The sequence below is a fragment of the Danio rerio genome, chromosome 19 (assembly GCF_049306965.1).
Source record: "Danio rerio strain Tuebingen ecotype United States chromosome 19, GRCz12tu, whole genome shotgun sequence".
Classification (NCBI taxonomy): Eukaryota; Metazoa; Chordata; class Actinopteri; order Cypriniformes; family Danionidae; genus Danio; species Danio rerio.
The window spans coordinates 27,472,731-27,494,152 of NC_133194.1; the positions used below are offsets into that span (position 1 = coordinate 27,472,731).

Genomic DNA, 21,422 nt, shown 5'->3' on the forward strand with positions numbered 1-21,422 from the left:
TATTGCAAAAAAAAAAAAGTTTTTTAAATGTGTATTCAAAAATTTTCTATAACATAAATTTGGGTGTTCTGGTTTTTGGAGCGTTATCATAAGTTATTTTGTTAGATAAGCTCCAGATTTGGCTTCAGTACTGACTAATCTAATGTTAATGCACAAATATAATAGTGTCGGTATGTAAGTGACACCACCTAAACTTGAACAGACTTGCATGAATGTCGATGTGTTTGCTTTGTGTTTAATTAAAAAATATTTTAAATATATTATACATATTAAAATTATTTTATAAGATAATTAATAATTCGCTCATCGGTTATGATTTAAATAAATATAAATAAATGTAAATATTTGACAAACTACCACAAGATGAAGTTGATAACTAACTTTATCCCATTTCTTCAGGAATGTTTTCAACCAATTAAGTCTTAAACCTTTATTGCCAATCCATATTCTTTCCTCATTTTTCATGCATTAGGTACAAAACATCATTTCTGCATTAAGCCACATAGTGTGAAATCTCATTCATGATCTTAGCACAAATAATTTTAGCAATGAAGCTCAATACATGGTTGGGGGCTTGTACAGACATAAACATCTATGGTAACAGCCACACTTGTCTCAGCAAACTCAAACAAAAAATAAAAAGGGTCATATTTTCTAGATTCAATCCTAATTTATCTTACAGAGGGTTAAAGGGATACCAGAAGTAGCAGACATCGTTTTAATCATTTTCATCACCCAATAAGATTTCAGTCTAGCTGGAAAAATTCCCAGCTGTTCTTTTTTAAACAAAAAATAAAAACAAAATAAAAAATAAACAATAACTGCTGTCAAGGAGCCTACATTCAAGTATGTGGCAGTAGATCCATGGACACAACAAAATGTAAGACACTAGAGACTAGATAGTGTACAGTACATGAGTTTATTTGAAACAGAATATTTAATATAGAGACCTTTCAAAAAGTCCTGAAAGCCATAACCGATGATGAAATTATATCACACTGCACACATCATTACGAGGCATGTTTGTCATCATTGCTCATCAGAGGTAAGCCGTATCCAAACTTCCAGACTTGTGATGCAAAAACACGCACTACATATGACAAATGACTAATAATGAAACTGCAACCAAAAATCCCATTTTCAGGAACTTCTTTTAAGGAACATTTAAAATTGTGTAATTTTAGAATACAGGAAAACAATTTGAGCTTATAATAATAAGTAATGTGATAAAATACATAATAAATATGTAAATTGAACAATAAAATAAATAGGAATATCACTTATGTGATACAACACTTACATAAAATAAGGCTAGCACTCTGAGGCTGATTTGGGTATTTAGTTACAATCTTCTTGGGTGTAAAGTCAACTATCAACATGCTTGTCTCGAAATATGTAAGGTAATATTTATTTCACTACAAAATAACTGGTCAAAAGTAGTGTATCATTTAATTTAATCATTTATTTCGGTAATTTTAGTGATGAATTATCAGCTTCATTACTCCAGTCCTTAGAGTCACATGATTCTTCAGAAATCAATCTAATATGAATTATTATTTTTATTGTTATTATTATTATTATTGGTAATAGTAATAAAAGCAATAATAATTTCATTTGAAACTACACACAGTAAGTAATAATAAATATTTTTTCTATTTAAAATTTATTTTGTATATTTAATAAAAGCTGCCTTTATAAACAAGATAATTTTCTTTAAAAAAAATGATTTTTTGGTTCCAGACAAAAACTTAAATCAAAAAGTTACTCCTATTCTATATTATGTAATGACGGTACTTCTTTGCATAAAGTTGAAGCAATTAAATACCTTGGCTATATTCTGACCTTTTCTTTAAATCACATATTAATCATATTGTGAGTAAAGTCAACCTTGGAATTAGTACCTTACATCGGTCTTGTTTTTCATTTAGTGTTCGCAAGAAACCTGCTCTTTAACTTATATTTCCAATTTTCGATTATTGAGATATTGTTTATCAGACTGCATCAAGATTAGACCTTGCTCTTAATACGGCATATAAAAGATTTTGCAGATTTGTTCTGGGTTGTTCTTTTTATACTTGGGGTATTAAGTATCCTTATTATTCACAACAATATTTTGCTTTTTTTCCCTTAAATTATCAAGTAAGATATTCTGTTCAGACTTTCTTTTTGTTCCTCGTTTTAACAAATCAGTTGGTAAAAGAGCCAATGAAGTGGAATAATTTACCTGCTAACATTCGTTCCATTGCATCATTTAAGGTGTTTAAGCAAACTTTGCTGTCATATTTTACTTTAGACTGTACTTGTTTTTCCTGAGGATGTTATGTGGCTAATTGATTCACTGATATGTATAGCTTTTTGTACAGTGCATCGGTGAGGCAGTGACGCAGTAGGTAGTGCTGTCGCTTCACACCAAGAAGGCCGCTGGGTCGCTAGTTCGAACCTTGGCTCAGTTAGCGTTTGCATGTTCCCCCTGCCTTCGCGTGGGTTTCCTCCGGGTTCTCCGGTTTCCCCCACAGTCCAAAGACATGTGGTACAGGTGAATTGGGTAGGTTAAATTGTCCATAGTGTATGAGTGTGTGTGTGTGTGAATATGTTTCCCAGAGATGGGTTGCGGCTGGAAGGGCATCCGCTGTGTAAAAACTTACTGGATAAGTTGGCGGTTCATTCAGCTGCAGCAACCCTGGATTAATAAAGGGACTAAGCCGACAAGAAAATGAATCAAAGAATGAGTACAGTGCATCCAGAATTCAAAGTATTCAAAATGCTTCACTTTTCCCACATTTTTTGTTACAGCCTTATTTATTTCCTTAAAATTCTACACACAATACCCCATAATGACAATGTGGAAAAAAAATATTTTTTTAATTGTTGCAAATTTATTAAAAATAAAAGCCTGTAAAATCACATGTACACAACACCCTTCAAACCCTTTGCTCATCACTTTGTTGATGCACCTTTGACAGCAATTACAGTCTCAAGTCTTTTAAAAAGTTTAGTACACCTGTCTTTGGGAATTTTAGCCCATTCCTCTTTGCAGTACCTCTCAAGCTAAATCAGGTTGGATGGGAAGTGGCGGTGTACAGCCATTTTCAGATCTCTCCAGAAATGTTCAATAGGACTTAGGTCTGGGCTCTGGCTGGGCCACTCAAGGACATTCACAGAGTTGTTGTGAAGTCACTTCATTGACATTTTGGCGGTGTGCTTTGGGTCATTGTACTGCTGGAAGATGAAGCGTTGAGGTCAAGAGCACTCTGAAGCAGGTTTTCATTCAGGATGTCTCAGTACATTGCTGCAATAATCTTTCCTTCTATCCTGACTAGTCCTCCAGTTCCTGCAGCTGAAAAACCTCCCCACAGCATGATGCTGCCACCATCATGCTTCACTGATGAGTGGTGCCTGGTTTTCTCCAAACGTAGCGCCTGGCATTCACTCCAAAGAGTTCAATTCTAGTCTCATCAGACCAAAAAATTTTGGTTCTTATGGTCTGAGAGTCCTTCAGATGCCTTTTGGCAAATTCCAGGTGGGAAGTGGCTTTCGTCTGACCACTCTACCATACAGGCCTGATTGGTGGATTGCTGCACAGATGGTTGTCCTTCTAGAAGGTTCTCCTCTCTTCACAGAAAATTACTGGAGCTCAGCCAGAGTGACCATCAGGTTATTGATCACCGCCCTAAGGCCCTTCTCCCTAATCATTCAGCTTAGATGGCCAGCCAGCTCTAGGGGGAGTCCTGGTGGTTCCAAACATCTTCCACTTTCGGATGATAGAGACCACTGTGCTCATTGGAACATTCAGAGCAGCAGAAATTTTTATGTAACCTTCCCCAGCTTTGTGCCTCCAGACAATCCTGTCTCAGTTACTACTTCCCCTTTTGTTAATGTTTGTGTGTGTGTGTTTTCTTGTGGGACCCTCTTAAAAATTAGATGGTACATCTCAAGGGGTTTGTCCTAATGAACAAATAACTAAAACATGAAAATAAATAAATAAATAAACTGACCGCAAACTTTTGACCGGTAGTGTATATGTGTAAATATACTGAAATGTTTATTATTTAGATTGGTGAATTAAATATATGTAAAACAAATTATATTTAAATATAATTATATATGCAAATGGATTTTTGTACTTTTTGTATTTATATGCAAACACACAGTGAGTCCACATATATAGTGTGAATACAAACATTTATTTTGGATATGATTTTGACAGCACTTTTCCAAACCTTTGAGTTTCTTCTGTTAAACTATTGTCCTGACTGGACAAAACCACACTGAGACATTGCTCGAAATATCTTTAATTATAAAACTAAAACATCAATAGGTGAATAATGACAGCACTGTACATTTGGAATAAACTGACTTACAAAATCAGATTGTATGATTCCCTTTCCGAAACCACCTTCTCAGGAAAAAAAAAGACTTTTTGACATTTTTTAAAACAAAACAAACATTTTTTTTTAAAAAACTTAGAATAGTTATAAGTACATCCAAAGAACCTGCCACTTTATTAAGTACATCTGTTGAACTGTGGCTAATCTGTGTCTATATCTAATCAGCCAATCACATGCCAGCAACTCAAAGAATTCAGGCATGTAAGCAAATATGCAGATGATCAAATCGAGCATAAGAATGGGGAAGAAAGGTGATATAAATGACATATGATATGATGTTGGATGTCGGTGCCAGACAGGCTGGTCTGAGTATTTCAAAAACTGCTGATATACTGACATTTTTCTCCACAACCATCTCTAGGTTTAGAGAATAGTGAGTGGCAGTTCTGTGGACAAACAAATGCCTTGTTGATGCCAAAGGTCAGAGGAGAATGAGCAGACTGGTTTTAGCCAATAGAAAAGGCAACAGCAACTCAAATAACAATTCATTAGATCCGGGTTTGCAGAAAAGCATCTCTGAATCATGTTGACGCAACATGTCAAACCATGAAGCTGACTAATTCACACAGACTCACCAACATCAGACCAGAGAAAACTGGTTGAAAGATTGTTTGAGGAGTCTCAAATTTGGCTTTAGCATTCAGATAAATAAATCACATGACATTGTAGATCCATCCTGCCTGCTATCAATAGCTCAAGCCACTGGTGGTGTAGTGTGTGAGAGGTATTATTGTCTTGCCACATTTTGTACCATTTAAGCATCATTTATACACAGTAGCTTGCTTAAGTACTATCTATCTATTTATGACCACAGCAGCTACTTCCATCAGGATAATGTGTCATGTCTTAAGGGGCAAAATAGGTGTTTTAAATAGAACAATGAGTTTACTATACTCAAATGGCCTTTACAGAGACCAGGGGCCTAATGTATCATTGCTGTGTACGCACAAAAAATTTGCGCACGGCAGGTTTCACACTCATGTTTGGATATACTAACGATGAAATTAACGTGAGAATGTGCGTTGGTCTGCGCCAATCTCATGTCTGGCGTACGTGTATCTCTTGTGTGTTTGTTTTATCCACAGACTGATTTCAAGTGGCTGCCATTTTTAAAAGCAAAATTGAGGCTGCGGTGGGAAGAAACCCAGAAGTATCATTGGGGTTACATAGGAATGTTGTGTACCTGGCTGAATACCTTACCAGCGAAGAGAAAGTGACACACATTTATCATTTCGCCACCTTCCGAGCGACCTGAACATCCGTTCTGAATGAATGGTGAAAATAAAAAGGGATATCAGAGCTCATTTTCAGCTACGTCAAGGGAAATTGCGCTAGTTAGCTAAAGTTTTTTTTTCTGAAACACACTTTTTAGATGTCATTTATCAAACTTGAGTAAATGAACCAATTTTTTCACTATATTAGACTCGTCACAATACTGACTTTAACCTTTAACGTCTATTACCCACTAACATTTAAGGCACTGTTGATGGCTCTTAAAACAGTGCTGATTGTGTTCACATGCTCAACAGAAATGCTTGTGATTGGCCGAGAAGGTCATCCGTTCACCCACCGCTGTTTACCAAGCACAAACACAGACGAGCGATCTGCTTGATGACTTGACTGATCTTCACGGCTGCTTTGCGCTCCAGTCTCCGTGTATCTGTGTTTGCACGGGTCGAAGAGCGGTAAAATGAAGAGTGCAAACACAGATACACGGAGACTTTAGCGCGAAGCAGCCGTGAAGATCAGTCGAGTCAATTGACGGTTTTGAAACTTCAGTACCGGGACAACACTATTACAAACAACACGAAGATGCGCTAAAGAGGAATGCAGTGTTATATCGCTCACCCGGTGACACAGGCTGAAGCAGGAAAGCGTCCCCACGATGTTTAACTGGTGCCATAAGCTGAAGCCTTGGTGTATCACTCTTAAAGAGATTGTGATGTTGTTTGATGCTAAATTGCTTTTAATTGTTTAAATTCAACTGATCTGAATGGTATTAAAGTGATGTTCACACCATTTTTGCATTTTGAAATCTCTGCAACAGCTGGAGGTTTGTAGTCCACAGCATGTTACTGCAATGTTTACAGTGCTGATCCTATACTTCCGGGTTTCTTCCCACCGCAGCCTCGCTTTGGTTCTTTAAAATGGCAGCCGTGTGAAATAAGCGTATTGGCAACTCCTAGAGGCAATTATTTTGCACTACAAAGTATTGCACCAACACATGTGAAAAACATTGCTATTAATTCTTAATTGATAAAATGGGTTAATTGACACAATAAATATATATATATATATATATATATATATATATATATATATATACACACACACACACACACACACACACACACACACACACACACACACACATATATATATATATACTTTTTTTTTTTTTTTAACCAATTATGTGATTTAGAACATATACAAGCATTTGCAAATGTATACAACCCTTAGTCAATGGCAATGGCAGTGTTGGCCTTATTAGAAGACATTCGAGGCTCCAAGGTGGCAGGGTGCGCGATGGGTGGCTTCTTGGTAAGTGATGTATTTAAAGATATTATTAGACTTTACCCCTCCATTTCTGTGTTTAAGTCTGTTTTAATGACCTATCTCTTTTCTATCACTTTGAATACTCCTTGATAACTGTTTTATTGGTTTTATTTGTTAAATGTTTTTTTAATATTCTGCTTCTCTGTCTTTTGCACTCCTATGTACATCACTTTGATCAACCTTGGTTGTTTTTAAATGTGATTTACAAATAAATACTGATGTTCTTGATTAATCCAGATAAGTTTTTATTTTATTATTTTTTTGTGTGTAATTATTTAACTGCATATCTGGAGACCACGGTTATCCATTAAAGACGTGGCTGTTAACACCCCTCAACAACCCACAAACTGACCAAGAGCGCAGATACAATGATGCCCACTCTCGCACTCGGTCAGTGGGCAATTGGGCAGCTGAAATGTAGGTAGCGCTGCCTTGATAAGAGCAGAGAGGAGCTGCTATACACCCTAATAAAGTGTTCCGCTAATACATTTGTGTCTTCCACAGACATGGATACTACTCCAGACAGTAAAGTGTGACTGTGCGCCGCTGTTCTCCTTTTAACCTGCAACTTTACACCGGACCATTTCTTTTTTAATTCACTCACAGTGCGATGTTCAGACCCCACTGAGTTAACAGCGTCAGCTAAACTATATATATATATATATATATATATATATATATATATATATATATATATATATATATATATATATATATATATATATATATTTTTTTTTTTTTTTTTTTTATTAATTCTGGACGACAAACTTGCAAATAACACAGAACACAGTTCTTCTCCTGTCTACCTGCGATAGGAGCACCTCCAATACACATTCTGTGAAGTTTCTCTTCTTGCTTGCTTTTGCCATTGTTTTTTCGTTTGGTTTTGCCAAAGTTATTACCATATTTATATGGGGAAGGAGGCAGGGAAGGGTTTTGTGCTCATGCACGTGCGCTCAGTTTCACGTTAATTCAGGTGTACAAAGAGAATATGCCTGGGATTCCACGTACGCAGTGTTTCATACATCTGAATTTTTTACTGCGTATGCTCATTTACAGCTTTGTCTATACGCAATGTTTTAGAATGAATTCAATACAAGTCTTTGTACATGAGGCCCCAGATCTCAATCCAATAGAGCGCCTTTAAGATGTGCCAAAATGAGAAATTCATAAACATGGAAATGCAGCTAATAAATCAGCAGCAACAGCATGATAATATCATGTCAACATGGACTGAAACCTTGTTGAAATTACATTACATCCAGAAAAAAAGTATTCATAGCTTCACCTTTTCCACCCTTTTGTATGTTACAGTCATATTCCAAAACAGATTAAATTCATGGATTTCCTCAAAATTCTACACGCAATATCCCATAATGACAAAGAGGAAAAGAGATTTTTTTAAATGGTTGCAAATTTATTAAAAATAAAAAAACTGAAAAATCACTTGTACACAAGTGTTCACAGCCTTTGCTCAATACTGTGTACTTTTTGAATATGATTCCAAAAGCTTGGCACACCAGTCTTTTGCCCATCAGGGTCTTAGTCAGGGAGGTGATCAATAACCCAATGGTCACCTAGTCTGAGCTCCAGTGTTCTCTGTGGAGAGAGGAGAACCTTACAGAAGGACATCCATCTGTGCAGCAATCCACCAATCAGGCCTGTATGGTAGAGTGGCCTGACAGGAGTGGCCCCCACTCACCGCCTGAAATTTGTGAAAAGGCGCCTGAAGGACTCTCAGACCATAACAAACTAAATTTGTACTGCAGAATTTTGAAGAAATTAATTAATTTAATCCATTTTGAAATAAGGCTGCAACATAAAAAATGTTGAATGAATACTATGAATAAGCACTATATTACTTTCCGGATGCACTGTATGCCAGAAATATTAAAGTCGGCATGAAACAGGAGTTAATATTGTACATTCTTCACATATCATGGCAGACATCTAATCGAAATGATCCTAAAATCTAAAAAAAAAGTAGGTAGCCCCAACATAAAGGCAATCCATATGACATGAAGTGAAGTCATTTCGAAAAGGGGGAGGAAAGGTTATGGTATTTCCTTAAAGATTATGACGGCAAATGCATTTTTACAAGAGAATATGAGGTGCACAGAAATAACAAGCAATACTACATTTAATATGAGAATAAACTTTGACTTCATGCCAACTTTAAGACATTTCTAAAGGGAAAATTGGGTGTACAGTGGGGAAAAAGTATTTAACACGTCATTATTTTTCTGAGAAAAATATTCTAAAGAAGCTGCTGACATGGAATTGAACCAGGTTTTGATAAAACCTAAACCATACAAACATAAAAATATAACAAAACTAAAAACATTGTTATGTGTAATGACACAAGAAGAAAGTACTGAACTACTGAAATGTATATAATACTTTAAGGCTTTTTTTGGTGAAGGCATAAAGATGCCTCTCTATTGGATTCAAGTCAGGTGACTGGCTGGGCCATTCTACATCTCTCTGGAAGCATTTGAGAGTTTCCTTGGCTGTGTTTTGGATCATTGTCTTGCTGAAATGTCCACTCTGGCTTCATTTTCATCCTCCTGCTAATGTTCATTTTGGACTAAAGCAACCAATATAAATTTATAATGATAAAAGGCAGACGGTTGCTGAACAACTACTGAGAGAATTCAGCTGCTGTCTGGGCTTTCACTGCTTTTCTATACCTCCCTTACATCCTTCATGTGTTTTATACTTTTTTTCCTGCGTCATTTCATTACACAAAACTTAATTTGTCAACTAAATAACACTGTTTTCTTTGCATATATGGATTTCTTTGGTTGTTACCAACATCTCGTAATTTTGAGTCAACAGCACCTTTAGAAATATGTTTTCTGAAAAAAAAAGTGACATGTTGAATACTTATTTCCCCCACTGTATAAAAAGGTGCAGAAGAATGTATATGTACAAAATATATAAATATGGCACCATGAATAAGGCACCAATTTCTTCCTATATTTTAAATCTACATAATAAAGAAAAGTCAAATATTCACTGAATCAGATTCCACAGTAACTCATCTTCATGCGAGTACAACATTTTGAATGAATCGCAAAGAACAGTGGTTCTCAAACTCTGGTACGTGTACCACTAGTGGTACACGGGCTTCTTTCTATACAGTAGGTATGCGGAGGAATGAAATGTCATGTACATGCTGCATATATTTCTAAAGTTATTAAAAATGATGTATATAATATGCCATATATGACATAAAGCCTACTTAGACCTACTACGCTACTGTATTTCAATACTGCTCATTTTGGTGGTACTTGGAGAGACTATTTTTCTGAGGGTGTACTTGATGAAAAAAGTTTAAGAACCACTGGCATAGAAAACAGCTTATATTTTGTTAAATAACATATAGCCATCGAAAAACTTCATTTGTTTAAAATAACAGCTATATTCTCTTGAAAAACACTTTGATGGCTTTAAGTTGTTTTGTCCTGTTTTAAGCTTATCAGCTCACCCAAAATCTGTTTTGTTCTTTAGATCTTTAATATGACAGTGGGAAAGTCATGAGAACTTGACTTTGGGTGAAGTATTCCTTTATTACATAAAGTGACTATCCATGCGAACTGTAGCGTTATCATTTTAACTAGCTATTAACATTTCACAAATTGAATAAAGATAAACACAGGTATGACCCATTTGTAAAGTACTGACACATTCACATACGTGCTTCACATTCATGTGTCTTCAATGCACGGGAGGTATTTGTTACGTAAAAGTTAGCAGCATGTTTGCACATCCTGTTGTTGATGCTTTGAAAAGAAGCACCGACAGTCTTAACAATACTGAACGGCTCCAATCCATCTGATGCATCAGCAGCCACCCTCAAATCCGGTGGCCGCCACAGTTTTGGATGAAAACAGCAATAGTAGAGGACTTTTATCATTAGCCCTAAGATGTAACAAAGCGGGATTGCGATTATCAGACTGACGGCGTATGATTGAGTCGCCTCTACGTCGCGGTACATCCACCAAGTTGTCAAAAAGATGCTGGTGTCAGCCATCATAAATATGTGGTAGATGAAACCCCTATCTCTGGTGTGTCCTTCTGACACGTTGAACCAGCTGAAGTACCAGATGAGACCTATGGTGGCCCGGTAGAGCCATTCTCCAGGGGGGCTGTCCATAAAATCAGTGCCTTGCCTCCAGGCCCATAACACAAATACAGACCACAATAACAGAAAGTGAACAGCAATAAAACAGGGCAACACGGAGGCAAAGAGAGCCACTGCTACCACACGTGGAGCAATCAGAAAGAGGTTCCAGAAGAAGTAGACCACTGAAGACAAACACCCTTGCTTGTCTTTGTCTGGCAGAAATGAACGAAGAGACTGGTGGTAATCCACCACCATCCAGGCCATAGAGGTAGTAGAGGCCACCACACTCACACCTGTTAAAAAGACACATCAGTGCTTTTTTATTGAAATCAGTGCATCTTGACTGCTGGATCTTGTAAATATAATTAGGCAAAATAAATGTAATAACATTAAACTAACCATATAAATTTGCATATTCAGCCCTAATCTGACAAGGAAACGTAACTATTTTATGTTTCGTCAGTTTAGTGGCAATTTCGTTTGAATTCTTACGAGTTTAGTTGTACGAAAATGTACGATTTTAAAAAGGAGGCATGGCATCCAACCCCGCCCTTAAACTTAAACGTCATCAGGGGATAAGGAAATTGTACTAAATTGTACAAATGAGATCATACAAATTAGCCACTAAAACAAAAAGTTATGAATTGTGTTGGCATAACTGTATGTTTACATGGACACCAATACTCTGATTTTAATACAATTAAGACAGTACTATAATTAAAAGTCAAGCATGAAAACAGCGATTTCTGATTACCTTAATTCGACTAAAGTCATAATCGAACTTAAACAGAAATGGAATTAAGGCCTAATCCCAATTCTATTTTTGTATCCCTATCCCTTCCCCATGGCCCTTAAAACAGAGTGTGAAGGGAAAGGGCTTCAAAATGTACCCCTGAGAAATGGGACACGAAAACAAAACCTGTACACGTCATCATATGTCATTGTGATCTTAAAAAAAAAAAAAAAATATATATATATATATATATATATATATATATATATATATATATATATATATATATATATATATATATATATATATATATTTATACACACACATATATCTATAACTATATATATATATATATATATATGTATATATATGAGATTGATGATAGCGACTCCTGTAGTTATTGCAGTTGCATTATTTTTAGGTATTTTTCCTCTGAAAATCACCGAAGCAAAAGCATCAAGTTATCATAACGATATAAAGTGGCAATAAGATTGTAACTGGACTGTGTATTTACACCGTGGCTATATTCATTTATGTAAACACATGAAAACAACATTAACATTATAGCAGACACTGTAAAAAGTGCCACCAGACTTTTCTTACAGGATATTCGAATGTCACCGAGTGACAAATTTAAAAGTATGTTGTGGGACTACTACACAGAAGTTATTATTATGGATTATAGATAGCAAAACTTATCGTTTTTTAATTGTTTATTTAAAAAGCATGATGATAAAACACCAACGCTGTTATGAATGTATTTAAACATATGCTTGTATGCACAAAAATACAAATTTGTGCATCTCCTGACTTCTGTTTGCAGCCACGCTGCCGATGTAGATGGTGTATTTTATACACCTTGGTTTGAAGTGTGGTCCTGCAATATCTCTGATTCAAGGGCTATTTAGCCCTTCCCCTTAGCCCTTCCCCTTCAAGCAAAAGAGAATTGGGACACCCCTACTGTCAGGGTTCTGCCACTCTGGTCTTGTGATTTCTTGTTTTGAGTCCGGACACTAGCCCTGTCTTGTCCTGTTTCTGTCATTGTTTGTGTCTCTGTGTGCGCGCGCGCCGTCGTGGGTGTGCGCAGAGTTTGCGCGCTCCCGCTTGATGCGGCCGCGCGGGCTCTGTGTGCCTCGGACGTGCGCGCTCTTGTACTCGTGTTTGTGTTTTGTTCTGTGTGCATCGCGCTGTTTCATTCTCAGCATCTTCGTCTAGTTGGTTTCGGTTTTGGTTGACGCTGAGATGAAACATGCGCATTGCATATGTGTGAGTGCATGGTAAGGTGTTCATCTATCGTGTGCTCGTGTCCTGCGTCTATTTGTGTTGTCCAAGCACGTGGCTGCATGGCCGCGTGCTTCAGTCTTGTCCTGTTATTGTAAAGCGCTGTTAATGAGTTCTCTCATTGGCTGCGTGTTCTAGTCTTATCTAATGTGAGCGCATGGCTTGTGTTGTCTCTCTGTGTCATGTGCTCTCCCATCTATTGTCTGGTCCCATCCTAGTTGTTAACCCATTATTAGTTAATTATGTTCATCTGTTTGGGTGTTGATTTTCTCCTGCTTATAATCTCCTCATGTCTGCTGTTCTGTGCCAGTTCGTCGTCTACACTTCCCCTGTGTTTCATGCTCCTGTCTTGTCTCACCAGCCAAGTTTGTTTGTGTTCAAGTAATGTTTTCCCCCTCAGGGTGGTTTGTTTTGCCTTTTTGTTTAATTTATACTTTATTATTAATAAAAACCATATTATTTGTTGCAATTGAGTCCTTGCTCCTTTTTCCCCTCGTCCGACTGTGACACCTACCCCTTCATGTGAACCCGCAAAATGAGGAGTAGGGGTAAGGGCTAAGGGCTAGAATTGGAATTTGGTCTAAGGCATGTAGAGTATTCCTATTTTAGTGGCATTATTGAAGTGCAGTACAGATTTGTAAACACCTAAATCAAACTATTACTGTAATTTAGAACTGTTTACCGCATTTTGTGACAGGATACACCCGGCTGTTTGAGACTTTTCTATGCTTTTACAGAGTCAGTAAAGGACCACAGACACCCGCATTGCGAAATGCGGAAATCTTTTCTTTCTATTCGATGTGCGGTATCAAATTCCATTATAACAGTACTATTCCAGCAGTCCTTACTACATAGACGCATTCAATACCATTCAATAGTTTGTCACGAGAGCAAGATGAATTGTTTCTGAATGAAAGTGAAACTGCTAAACTGCAGTTAAAGTCAAAAGATTACAAATAAAACACCCGAAATTACATGAAACTCTAAAGCAGGGGTGTCAAACTGAATTCCTGGAGGGCCGAAGCCCTGCACAGTTTAGCTCCAACCCTGCTCCAACACACTTACCTGTAGGTTTCAAACAAACCTGAAGGACTCAATTAGTTTGATCAGGTGTGTTTAATTAGGGTTGGAACTAAACTGTGCAGAGCTGCGGCCCTTTTGGAACGGAGTTTGACACCTGTGCTCTAGAGATTGTGGTGTGGTGACGCAATGACATTTATCAATCTGTATGCCAAAACAAGTGAAACGGGATTATGAAAGGAACATTCAAAAAGCAACTCATGTAAACAACTTACATATTTTTGTCTTACTCAGATTAAGGTAAATAAATAGATTACTGATGTCCATGTAAACGTAGTCAAATGTTTACTAAAAGTACACACATTAAATCAAAGCTAAATAGATATATAAAAACTAATAAACGTGACAAAACCACATAACAAAAATTAAAACTAATGACAAAATGAACATGAAAAGTTAGAGAGATAGATCCAACAACAACAAAAAAAAATTACACAATTTACTCTCCCTCAAGTGATTCCAATTCTTTATGAGTTTCATTCCTCGTTAAACAGAAAAGAATAAATTTTGAACAAAGCTGAAAACCTTTAACCATTGACATCCACAGCATGTTTCTTTCCTACTTTGGAATTCAATGGTTAGATGTTTTCAGCTTTATTTAAATGTTTATTTTTGGGTGAACTGTGCCTTTAATTCATAATATTAACACACACACACACACACACACACACACACACACACACACACACACACACACACACACACATATATATATATATTACAACGTAATAAATAACATTAGGTAGCTTTAAAATAACAGTTTATTAGTTAATGTATATTCTAACATTAATTAAGTATGAATAAGCTCATAATGCACTTAATAATAATAGTGTAACATTTACCTAATGAATTATTAACATCCACAGTTGTGCTTGTGAGAGTGAACTAACGATATTTAACTCGAATAACATTAACAAAGCTGAATAAATACCATAATAAATTACCACTAATTGTTTGTTCATGTGGGCGTCACGGTGGCACAGTGGGTAGCATGATCACCTCACCTCACCTCAGGTCACTGGTTTGAGGCTCGGCTGGGTTAGTTAGCATTTCTGTGTGAAGTTTGAGTGGTGGTAATGTAACCTCTATTACATAAGTAACCAATAATGGGTGCTTCATGTGGATGGCCATTCCTCGAGCTGAATGGATGTCAGCAGTTTCATAGCGAAGTGGTTGTGTGGTTACTCACACTGGACAATCCTTGCGTGGTTGTTGCGCAGCATGATGTACATCATAAGGGTGAGCTGAGGTGCGCTTTCACAAAACGTCTCAATCAGACGCAGCATGCTGAGGTCATGAGTCTGATAAACCGCATATTCAGAGCCTTCACCTCCATGACACCACACACGAAATCCCTGACAGATCGCAGATATGTGCCTGGAGAAACACAAAGTTTCAGAAGGCCTTTGAACAGGATTATTATCTTCACACAAAAAAAATGTAAAAGGGATAGTAACAATTTTCTGCCTGCAGTTTCAAGAATAATTCTTACAATTGTTGAGAAGAATTTCAAGGAGTAGTCGTACAATTCTGACATTCCTCAAAATTAAAACTTTTAATTGAACTCATTTACTGTGACATCAACTGTGATTTCTGTAAGTTTAAAGTTAAAATGAAGAAAATATTTAGTTAAAATTCTGAGGAAGCATAAAAATCATGAGAAATAAGTTGCATTTTTGAGAAAAATTCAGAAATTCAGTTTACACTGAATGCTGCTTTATAGTGGCACATGGGCATCAAGCATAGTGACATTTAGTACTCCCATGAACATATATCCTGAACTGGTGCGGAGGAGAAGATTTTGCTGAATAAAGTCATTATTTTAGTTTTTGGCATGTAAAACCAATTTTGTGGCGTCATAAAATTATGGAAGGACCACTGAAGTCACATGGAATGCTTTGTCAATGTTTTCAGTAACTTTCAGGACTTTGATTTAGGGCTGCGCAATATATCATTTTAGCATCAATATAGGAATGTGTGCATCCGCAAGTTACATTGCATGATCTGCAATGATGAATTTGCATTATATTTGAAGATTATGGATTAAATAAGATTTGAGCATTTTTACAATAAAGGAGCAAAAGTTTATCATTTACATCTGTTTTTAAGGCCTGTGGCTGTGTGTACATATCAAGAGTTTAAAGCATTTAGGCACAACAAATTGTACCATATGTAACTTTAAATAAAATTATTTCACTTAATTATTTACACAATGAAGTCTATGCAGTGCTATTTTACATTAGATATAAAATTTCTGTATCGGAATTCTTACTAAACAGAGCTGTTTAAGTAATCTGGTAAAATTGTATTCATATTGCAATTATATATCACAGAAAAACAAAACATTGCAATGTCAGATTTTTCTAATATCGTGCAGCCCTACTTTGAATGTTAAAAGTAGTCTAGGTTCACAGAGCTTTTGAAGCTCTCCAAAACTGAATGTTAACAGATTAAAAAATATGAAATGTACTGTAGTCATACCTTTTTTTAACCTACAGTATTTTTCTAAAGAGCGTCACATTGACGCAGTGGATAGCATGATCACCTCACAGCAAGAAAGTCGCTCCAAAGACACGCAGTATAGTTATTTTAAAAAAAAATTTTTATAAGAAAAAGTGACTGTTTGTTTCAGGCAATGTGTGTTTTAATTTTAGTTGTTCATAGTTGATGTTCAATAAATAATCATAGACAGTAGATAGATAGTGCGGGTTTCCTTCAATTATTTTAAAATCAAGTAATGCACCTTTCATTCAAAAATATCTCACTTGTAATATGTGAGTATATTTAATGTACTGTTAAACCTCACAATTTTACTTTAAAACCCAAATGTGGGAAAATGTATTTTTATAAAGATCAAAAATTATTGAAATTATGCACCAAAATCTGGAATAGATTATATATAAATATAGTTATACTCAAGTTACAGGTATGCAACCATTAGAACAGAAGTTCTTTCTCCCCACTAAATGAGCTAACAAGGTCTGTTGAAAAATAATGCTACACCTTTATCATTTGTCTCCTAATGACAAATCCTAATAAAATGTCATTTTGATCCTTTCTACAAAAAATAGTGGGTAAGTTAGTGAATATACATAATAATAACAATCAAATATTTATTTTTAACACTATTTATTAGGGGATGCACAGATCGATCGGTGGAAGATCGGTATCAGCCTAGAATCATATTTTATGACTTGATCGGTACTCGCCAATCTCATAAACCAATCACAGAAAGTTCTGTGTTTTTGACAATATTACAAGTTCACTAAAAGCTGACTGGAGTTTTCAGATTAAATAAACCTAACAATTTTTAGAACATGAATATTTAATAATATAACTTCTTGTAATATACTTATTGCAATAAACAGTAGTCTATATGCATATTTCCTTTTAGGAAAGAAGTATTAGATTTAAAGGTCTGCATTTTAACTTATGCATCAAACATGCTCCAAATGTTTTCTTGATTGAGACACATAGATTTTTTCTTTCATCATTTGCATTGTTTCCAAATTGCACTTTAGATTCCTACCAACTTTTATTTCTGTGTTCTGTTACTTTCTGTGGCAGCTCATTCTGCTGTGGCAACCCCTGATGAATAAGGCACTAAGCCGAAGAAAAATGAATGAATGACTTTCTGTAAAGCAAGTGACATGTTCACACCTAAATAGTTATTAAAAAATGCATTTAAGGTAATAAATTATTAACTTAGAGGGAAAATGTGTTTAATGCATTATAAAGCTTGAAGCATTAGAATCGGTACTTATTATTGGCAAACCACCATGACATGGAAACGGTACTCCGAGACCGTGCCTACTATTTATAGACACATCCCTACTATTTATATACTATTTATATTATTTCATCTGAAAAAAACTAAAGAAAATATACAGGAAATTTGAGCCTGGGAAATTTCTGTAATCTGGCTGATTTGACAAACAATGACCCGTATTGCATTTCCCAAGCATCCGGCTGTAAATGAAAGCTTGGTCTTCAATTATTACATTCATGACAGCTGAACACAGCAGCAGGCACTGTACATCAAATTCCACAAACATGCCATCACATGCTTTACTGCTTTAAAAAGCTCAATGTCATTTGAAGTGTGACTCTTCGTCATGCTGCATATGTGAGTTATTAATCAGTTTTGTCATGAGATCTACCAGTGTGAGATAAAAAGAGCAACACAAATGTTAGGAAATCAGGGGAAATGTCAACATGACTCTGCGATTAACTGGTCCTAGTAGTAGTACAACTGAAATACCACTTCCCCTTTTAAATCATTTTAGTACCTTGCAATCGTGATATGAATGATTATGGATATTGATATATGCAGTAACCATGACATCCTCATCTAACTGCAGTGCCTGAATATTGCCACAGCCACAATAATTTGCATTTACAAACGTAAAGGATTTGCATGCTTAGACTACAGATTTTTATTAAAAGGAAAGAACATCTACTCACTATTTATTATAAAAGCCACAATAAGCTTGTCTGAGTTTGTTCAGCTCTGGGTAGATTATTGCATGACCACTAGGAATTTGACATTTATGTTTACAGAAACTTTATTAATACTTATTTTTGTCTCTTTTTATAAAATGTTTAACCCTTTAACTACCCCACACACACACACACACACACACACACACACACACACACACATATATATATATATATATATATATATATATATATATATATATATATATATATAGATAGATAGATAGATAGATAGATAGATAGATAGATAGATAGATAGATAGATAGATAGATACCTGTAGATAGATAGATAGATAGATAGATAGATAGATAGATAGATAGATAGATAGATAGATAGATAGATAGATAGATAGATATAGATTTGGATTGCATTTAACTCCTAATATTGCTACTTAACACATTTAATGCATTTTTCCCCACTACATCCCATAATTTCTAAAATATCAACCTCTACAAAATTGATTTGTCGGTTTATGGTAAAAGTACCGAAATATACTATGAAAGAAAAATCATAAAATATGAAGTGTAGAACAATTAATTTTTTTAAAATATAAAAAAATTTAATACTAAATAATCTTTATTTTTTAAGTAACGTTGTGCCATAAAATATTTCTGATTATCATTTAACATGTTTTCTATTTTGTTTGTTTTTACAGTAAAACCAAAGTCAAGTGTAACGTTAGTAGTGCAATAGAATTATGTTTGATTGAATTTTTCGTAAACCAACAATGCTGTGTGTAAACCAGTATTTTAAACAGACAGTTAAATGGTTAAACAGACTTGTAAATTGAAACAGTAACTTTTAAAAATATTTCTGAGTACACATTTCAAACACAAAGGTAAATAAATCATTAGTAAACAGTTACAGAGTCTCACCTGATAAACAGTCCCAGCTGGAAAACGTGCAAAAGCAGCGAAAATGTGACTCTTTTCGCTCCACTGAACAAAACGGCATTCCCGGCGGACTCCTGACACTCGAAGTTCTCAAGTTTGCGGTCATACTGAAGCCAAAACCAGCTGAAAAGCTGAACGGTGACAGATGATACGAGCATGAAGCCCACCAAGACCCCGAACCAGATGAACTCTCCATGCACGTAAAACTCCTTCGCGACCCACAGGTCCGAGCCAACGTCAAACAGATAGGTGCACACGCCGATCACGGTGAACGCCAAATCCAGCCAGGAATATTTGGAAATATTCGCGCACTCCATGACAGGAAGAGCTCGAAACCAGAAACAGCTGACTGAAGTTCACACATTTAGCCGAGTACTGTTAGCATACCTAGGATTACCGTCAAAACTCAGAAAAGTGCTACATGTTTAAGTGTTTCAGTTAAACACTCGACTGATGTAAACGAGAAATCACCGAGCAAATAAGTCTTTTCGGAGTCATTTCAGTAGCAGCAGATAAACAATTACATTTTCTGATCCGTTAGAGCCACTTTCTTTTTGTGGCATACAACTTAAGCCACGCCCCCGACGACATCATGGACGTTGCAAGGTTGCAACTGGTTACGTCGTAAAAGATTCAATTAATTGAAAAAAACTTGGCTCTTACCTTACAAATTTTGTGTCCCCACCAAAGTTAAAGAATTACATTTAAAAGTGTTACACAATATCTACGCCACAAACGAGATTGTAACAAAATTTGATAATCCTAATTCAAATTGTGTGTTCTGTAACTCAAGTATGCAATCGATTGATCTTTTTGTCCAATGTTAAAGTGTTTTGGCCTGATTTATCCGTCTTTTTTACAACAAAATCTAAGTTTAACATTGATTTTGATTGATTGATTAAATTTATAAGCATTTTATTTATTTTATTGGGTAAATATTCTATTCACAAATGTAAATTTTCCTCATTACTTAAGTTGCATAATTTACATTGTGACTTAAATTGTTTAATTACAAAATGTTTACAGCCGAAAAAAACTTAAAACTGTGAAATTTTATAAGGACTTATAATATTCAATTTGATAGTTTGCCTCTGTAGATTATATTTATTATTATTATTATTATTATTATTATTATAAATTTTCCTAGTTTATTATTGTACTTGATGTCATCCATTGTTATGGTTAATATGATTGTGTTGTTAAAAACACATTTTAAAAAAAGGTTCTGTCATAAATACATTTGATTACAATATCCATTTTATATTATAATACACGCATATTGTTGTTGTTATTGTTATAATAATAATTAATATTATTATTGTTGTTGTACAATAATAATATTACAACAACAACAACAACAACAATAATAATAATATATTGTTATTATAATTGGCTACATACGTTACAATTGGGTAATTACATGAAATTTCTTAAATAAACTTTTATTTAGAAACTGGAGAACAGATTTTGTTTAAGATTATGAATAATACATACAAAGTCTCTCATTTACTCAGTTTTAGGAGCTAAGATAAATCGAAGTAGTTTCTAAAGTTAATGTAGTAGTATATATTATTGACCGTTAGATGGCGGTGTTTTACTGTAGTAGACCTTAATAGCTGATTGAGTTTAACCATAATAATTGTATATTTAATAATTCTAACAGCTTTAACATTGCATGAGTGTAACTTAAAGATTGTAGGCAGAATACTAACTGCTAAATGTTCATGTAGGTTAATTACATTTAGGCTTGTTCTTATAGGTCTGCAACAAGTAAGAATATAGAACTGAATAATCTTAAAAGTCTTTTTCATGTCTTTTTCATGTAAAAGTCTTTTTTCTTCTATTTCTTATTGGAACAATC

At 35.2% G+C, this 21,422-nt stretch overlaps 1 protein-coding gene across 2 annotated transcripts; it reads right to left on the reverse strand.

The window, feature by feature from the left end:
* Positions 1 to 10,491: 10,491 nt before the first annotated feature.
* xkr8.3 (XK related 8, tandem duplicate 3) lies at positions 10,492 to 20,173 on the reverse strand. Of its 2 annotated transcripts, none has more exons than NM_001006014.2 (3): positions 19,544 to 20,173; positions 15,357 to 15,544; positions 10,492 to 11,366 (listed from the first exon to the last, which is right to left on the reverse strand). In NM_001006014.2, exons 1-3 carry the CDS (start codon positions 19,876 to 19,878, stop codon positions 10,636 to 10,638), a joined length of 1,254 nt encoding a protein of 417 aa, NP_001006014.2. In that variant the 5' UTR covers positions 19,879 to 20,173; the 3' UTR covers positions 10,492 to 10,635. The 2 variants fall into 2 exon arrangements, 1 of the variants encoding a protein (NP_001006014.2); XR_012394555.1 differs by lacking the exon at positions 10,492 to 11,366 and adding an exon at positions 13,879 to 14,113 and having other exon boundaries at positions 14,253 to 15,544; positions 19,544 to 20,172.
* Between the last annotated feature and the right edge of the window lie 1,249 nt (positions 20,174 to 21,422).

Coding starts and splice junctions, on each gene's coding strand:
- xkr8.3 (NM_001006014.2), bottom strand. CDS start 19,878: ATGGAGTGCGCGAATATTTCCAAATATTCCTGGCTGGATTTGGCGTTC. Junction 15,545..19,543: donor CAGCTGGGACTGTTTATCAG/GTGAGACTCTGT, acceptor GTGTTTCTCCAG/GCACATATCTGCGATCTGTC. Junction 11,367..15,356: donor CCACGCAAGGATTGTCCAGT/GTGAGTAACCAC, acceptor TCTTTTTAACAG/GTGTGAGTGTGGTGGCCTCT.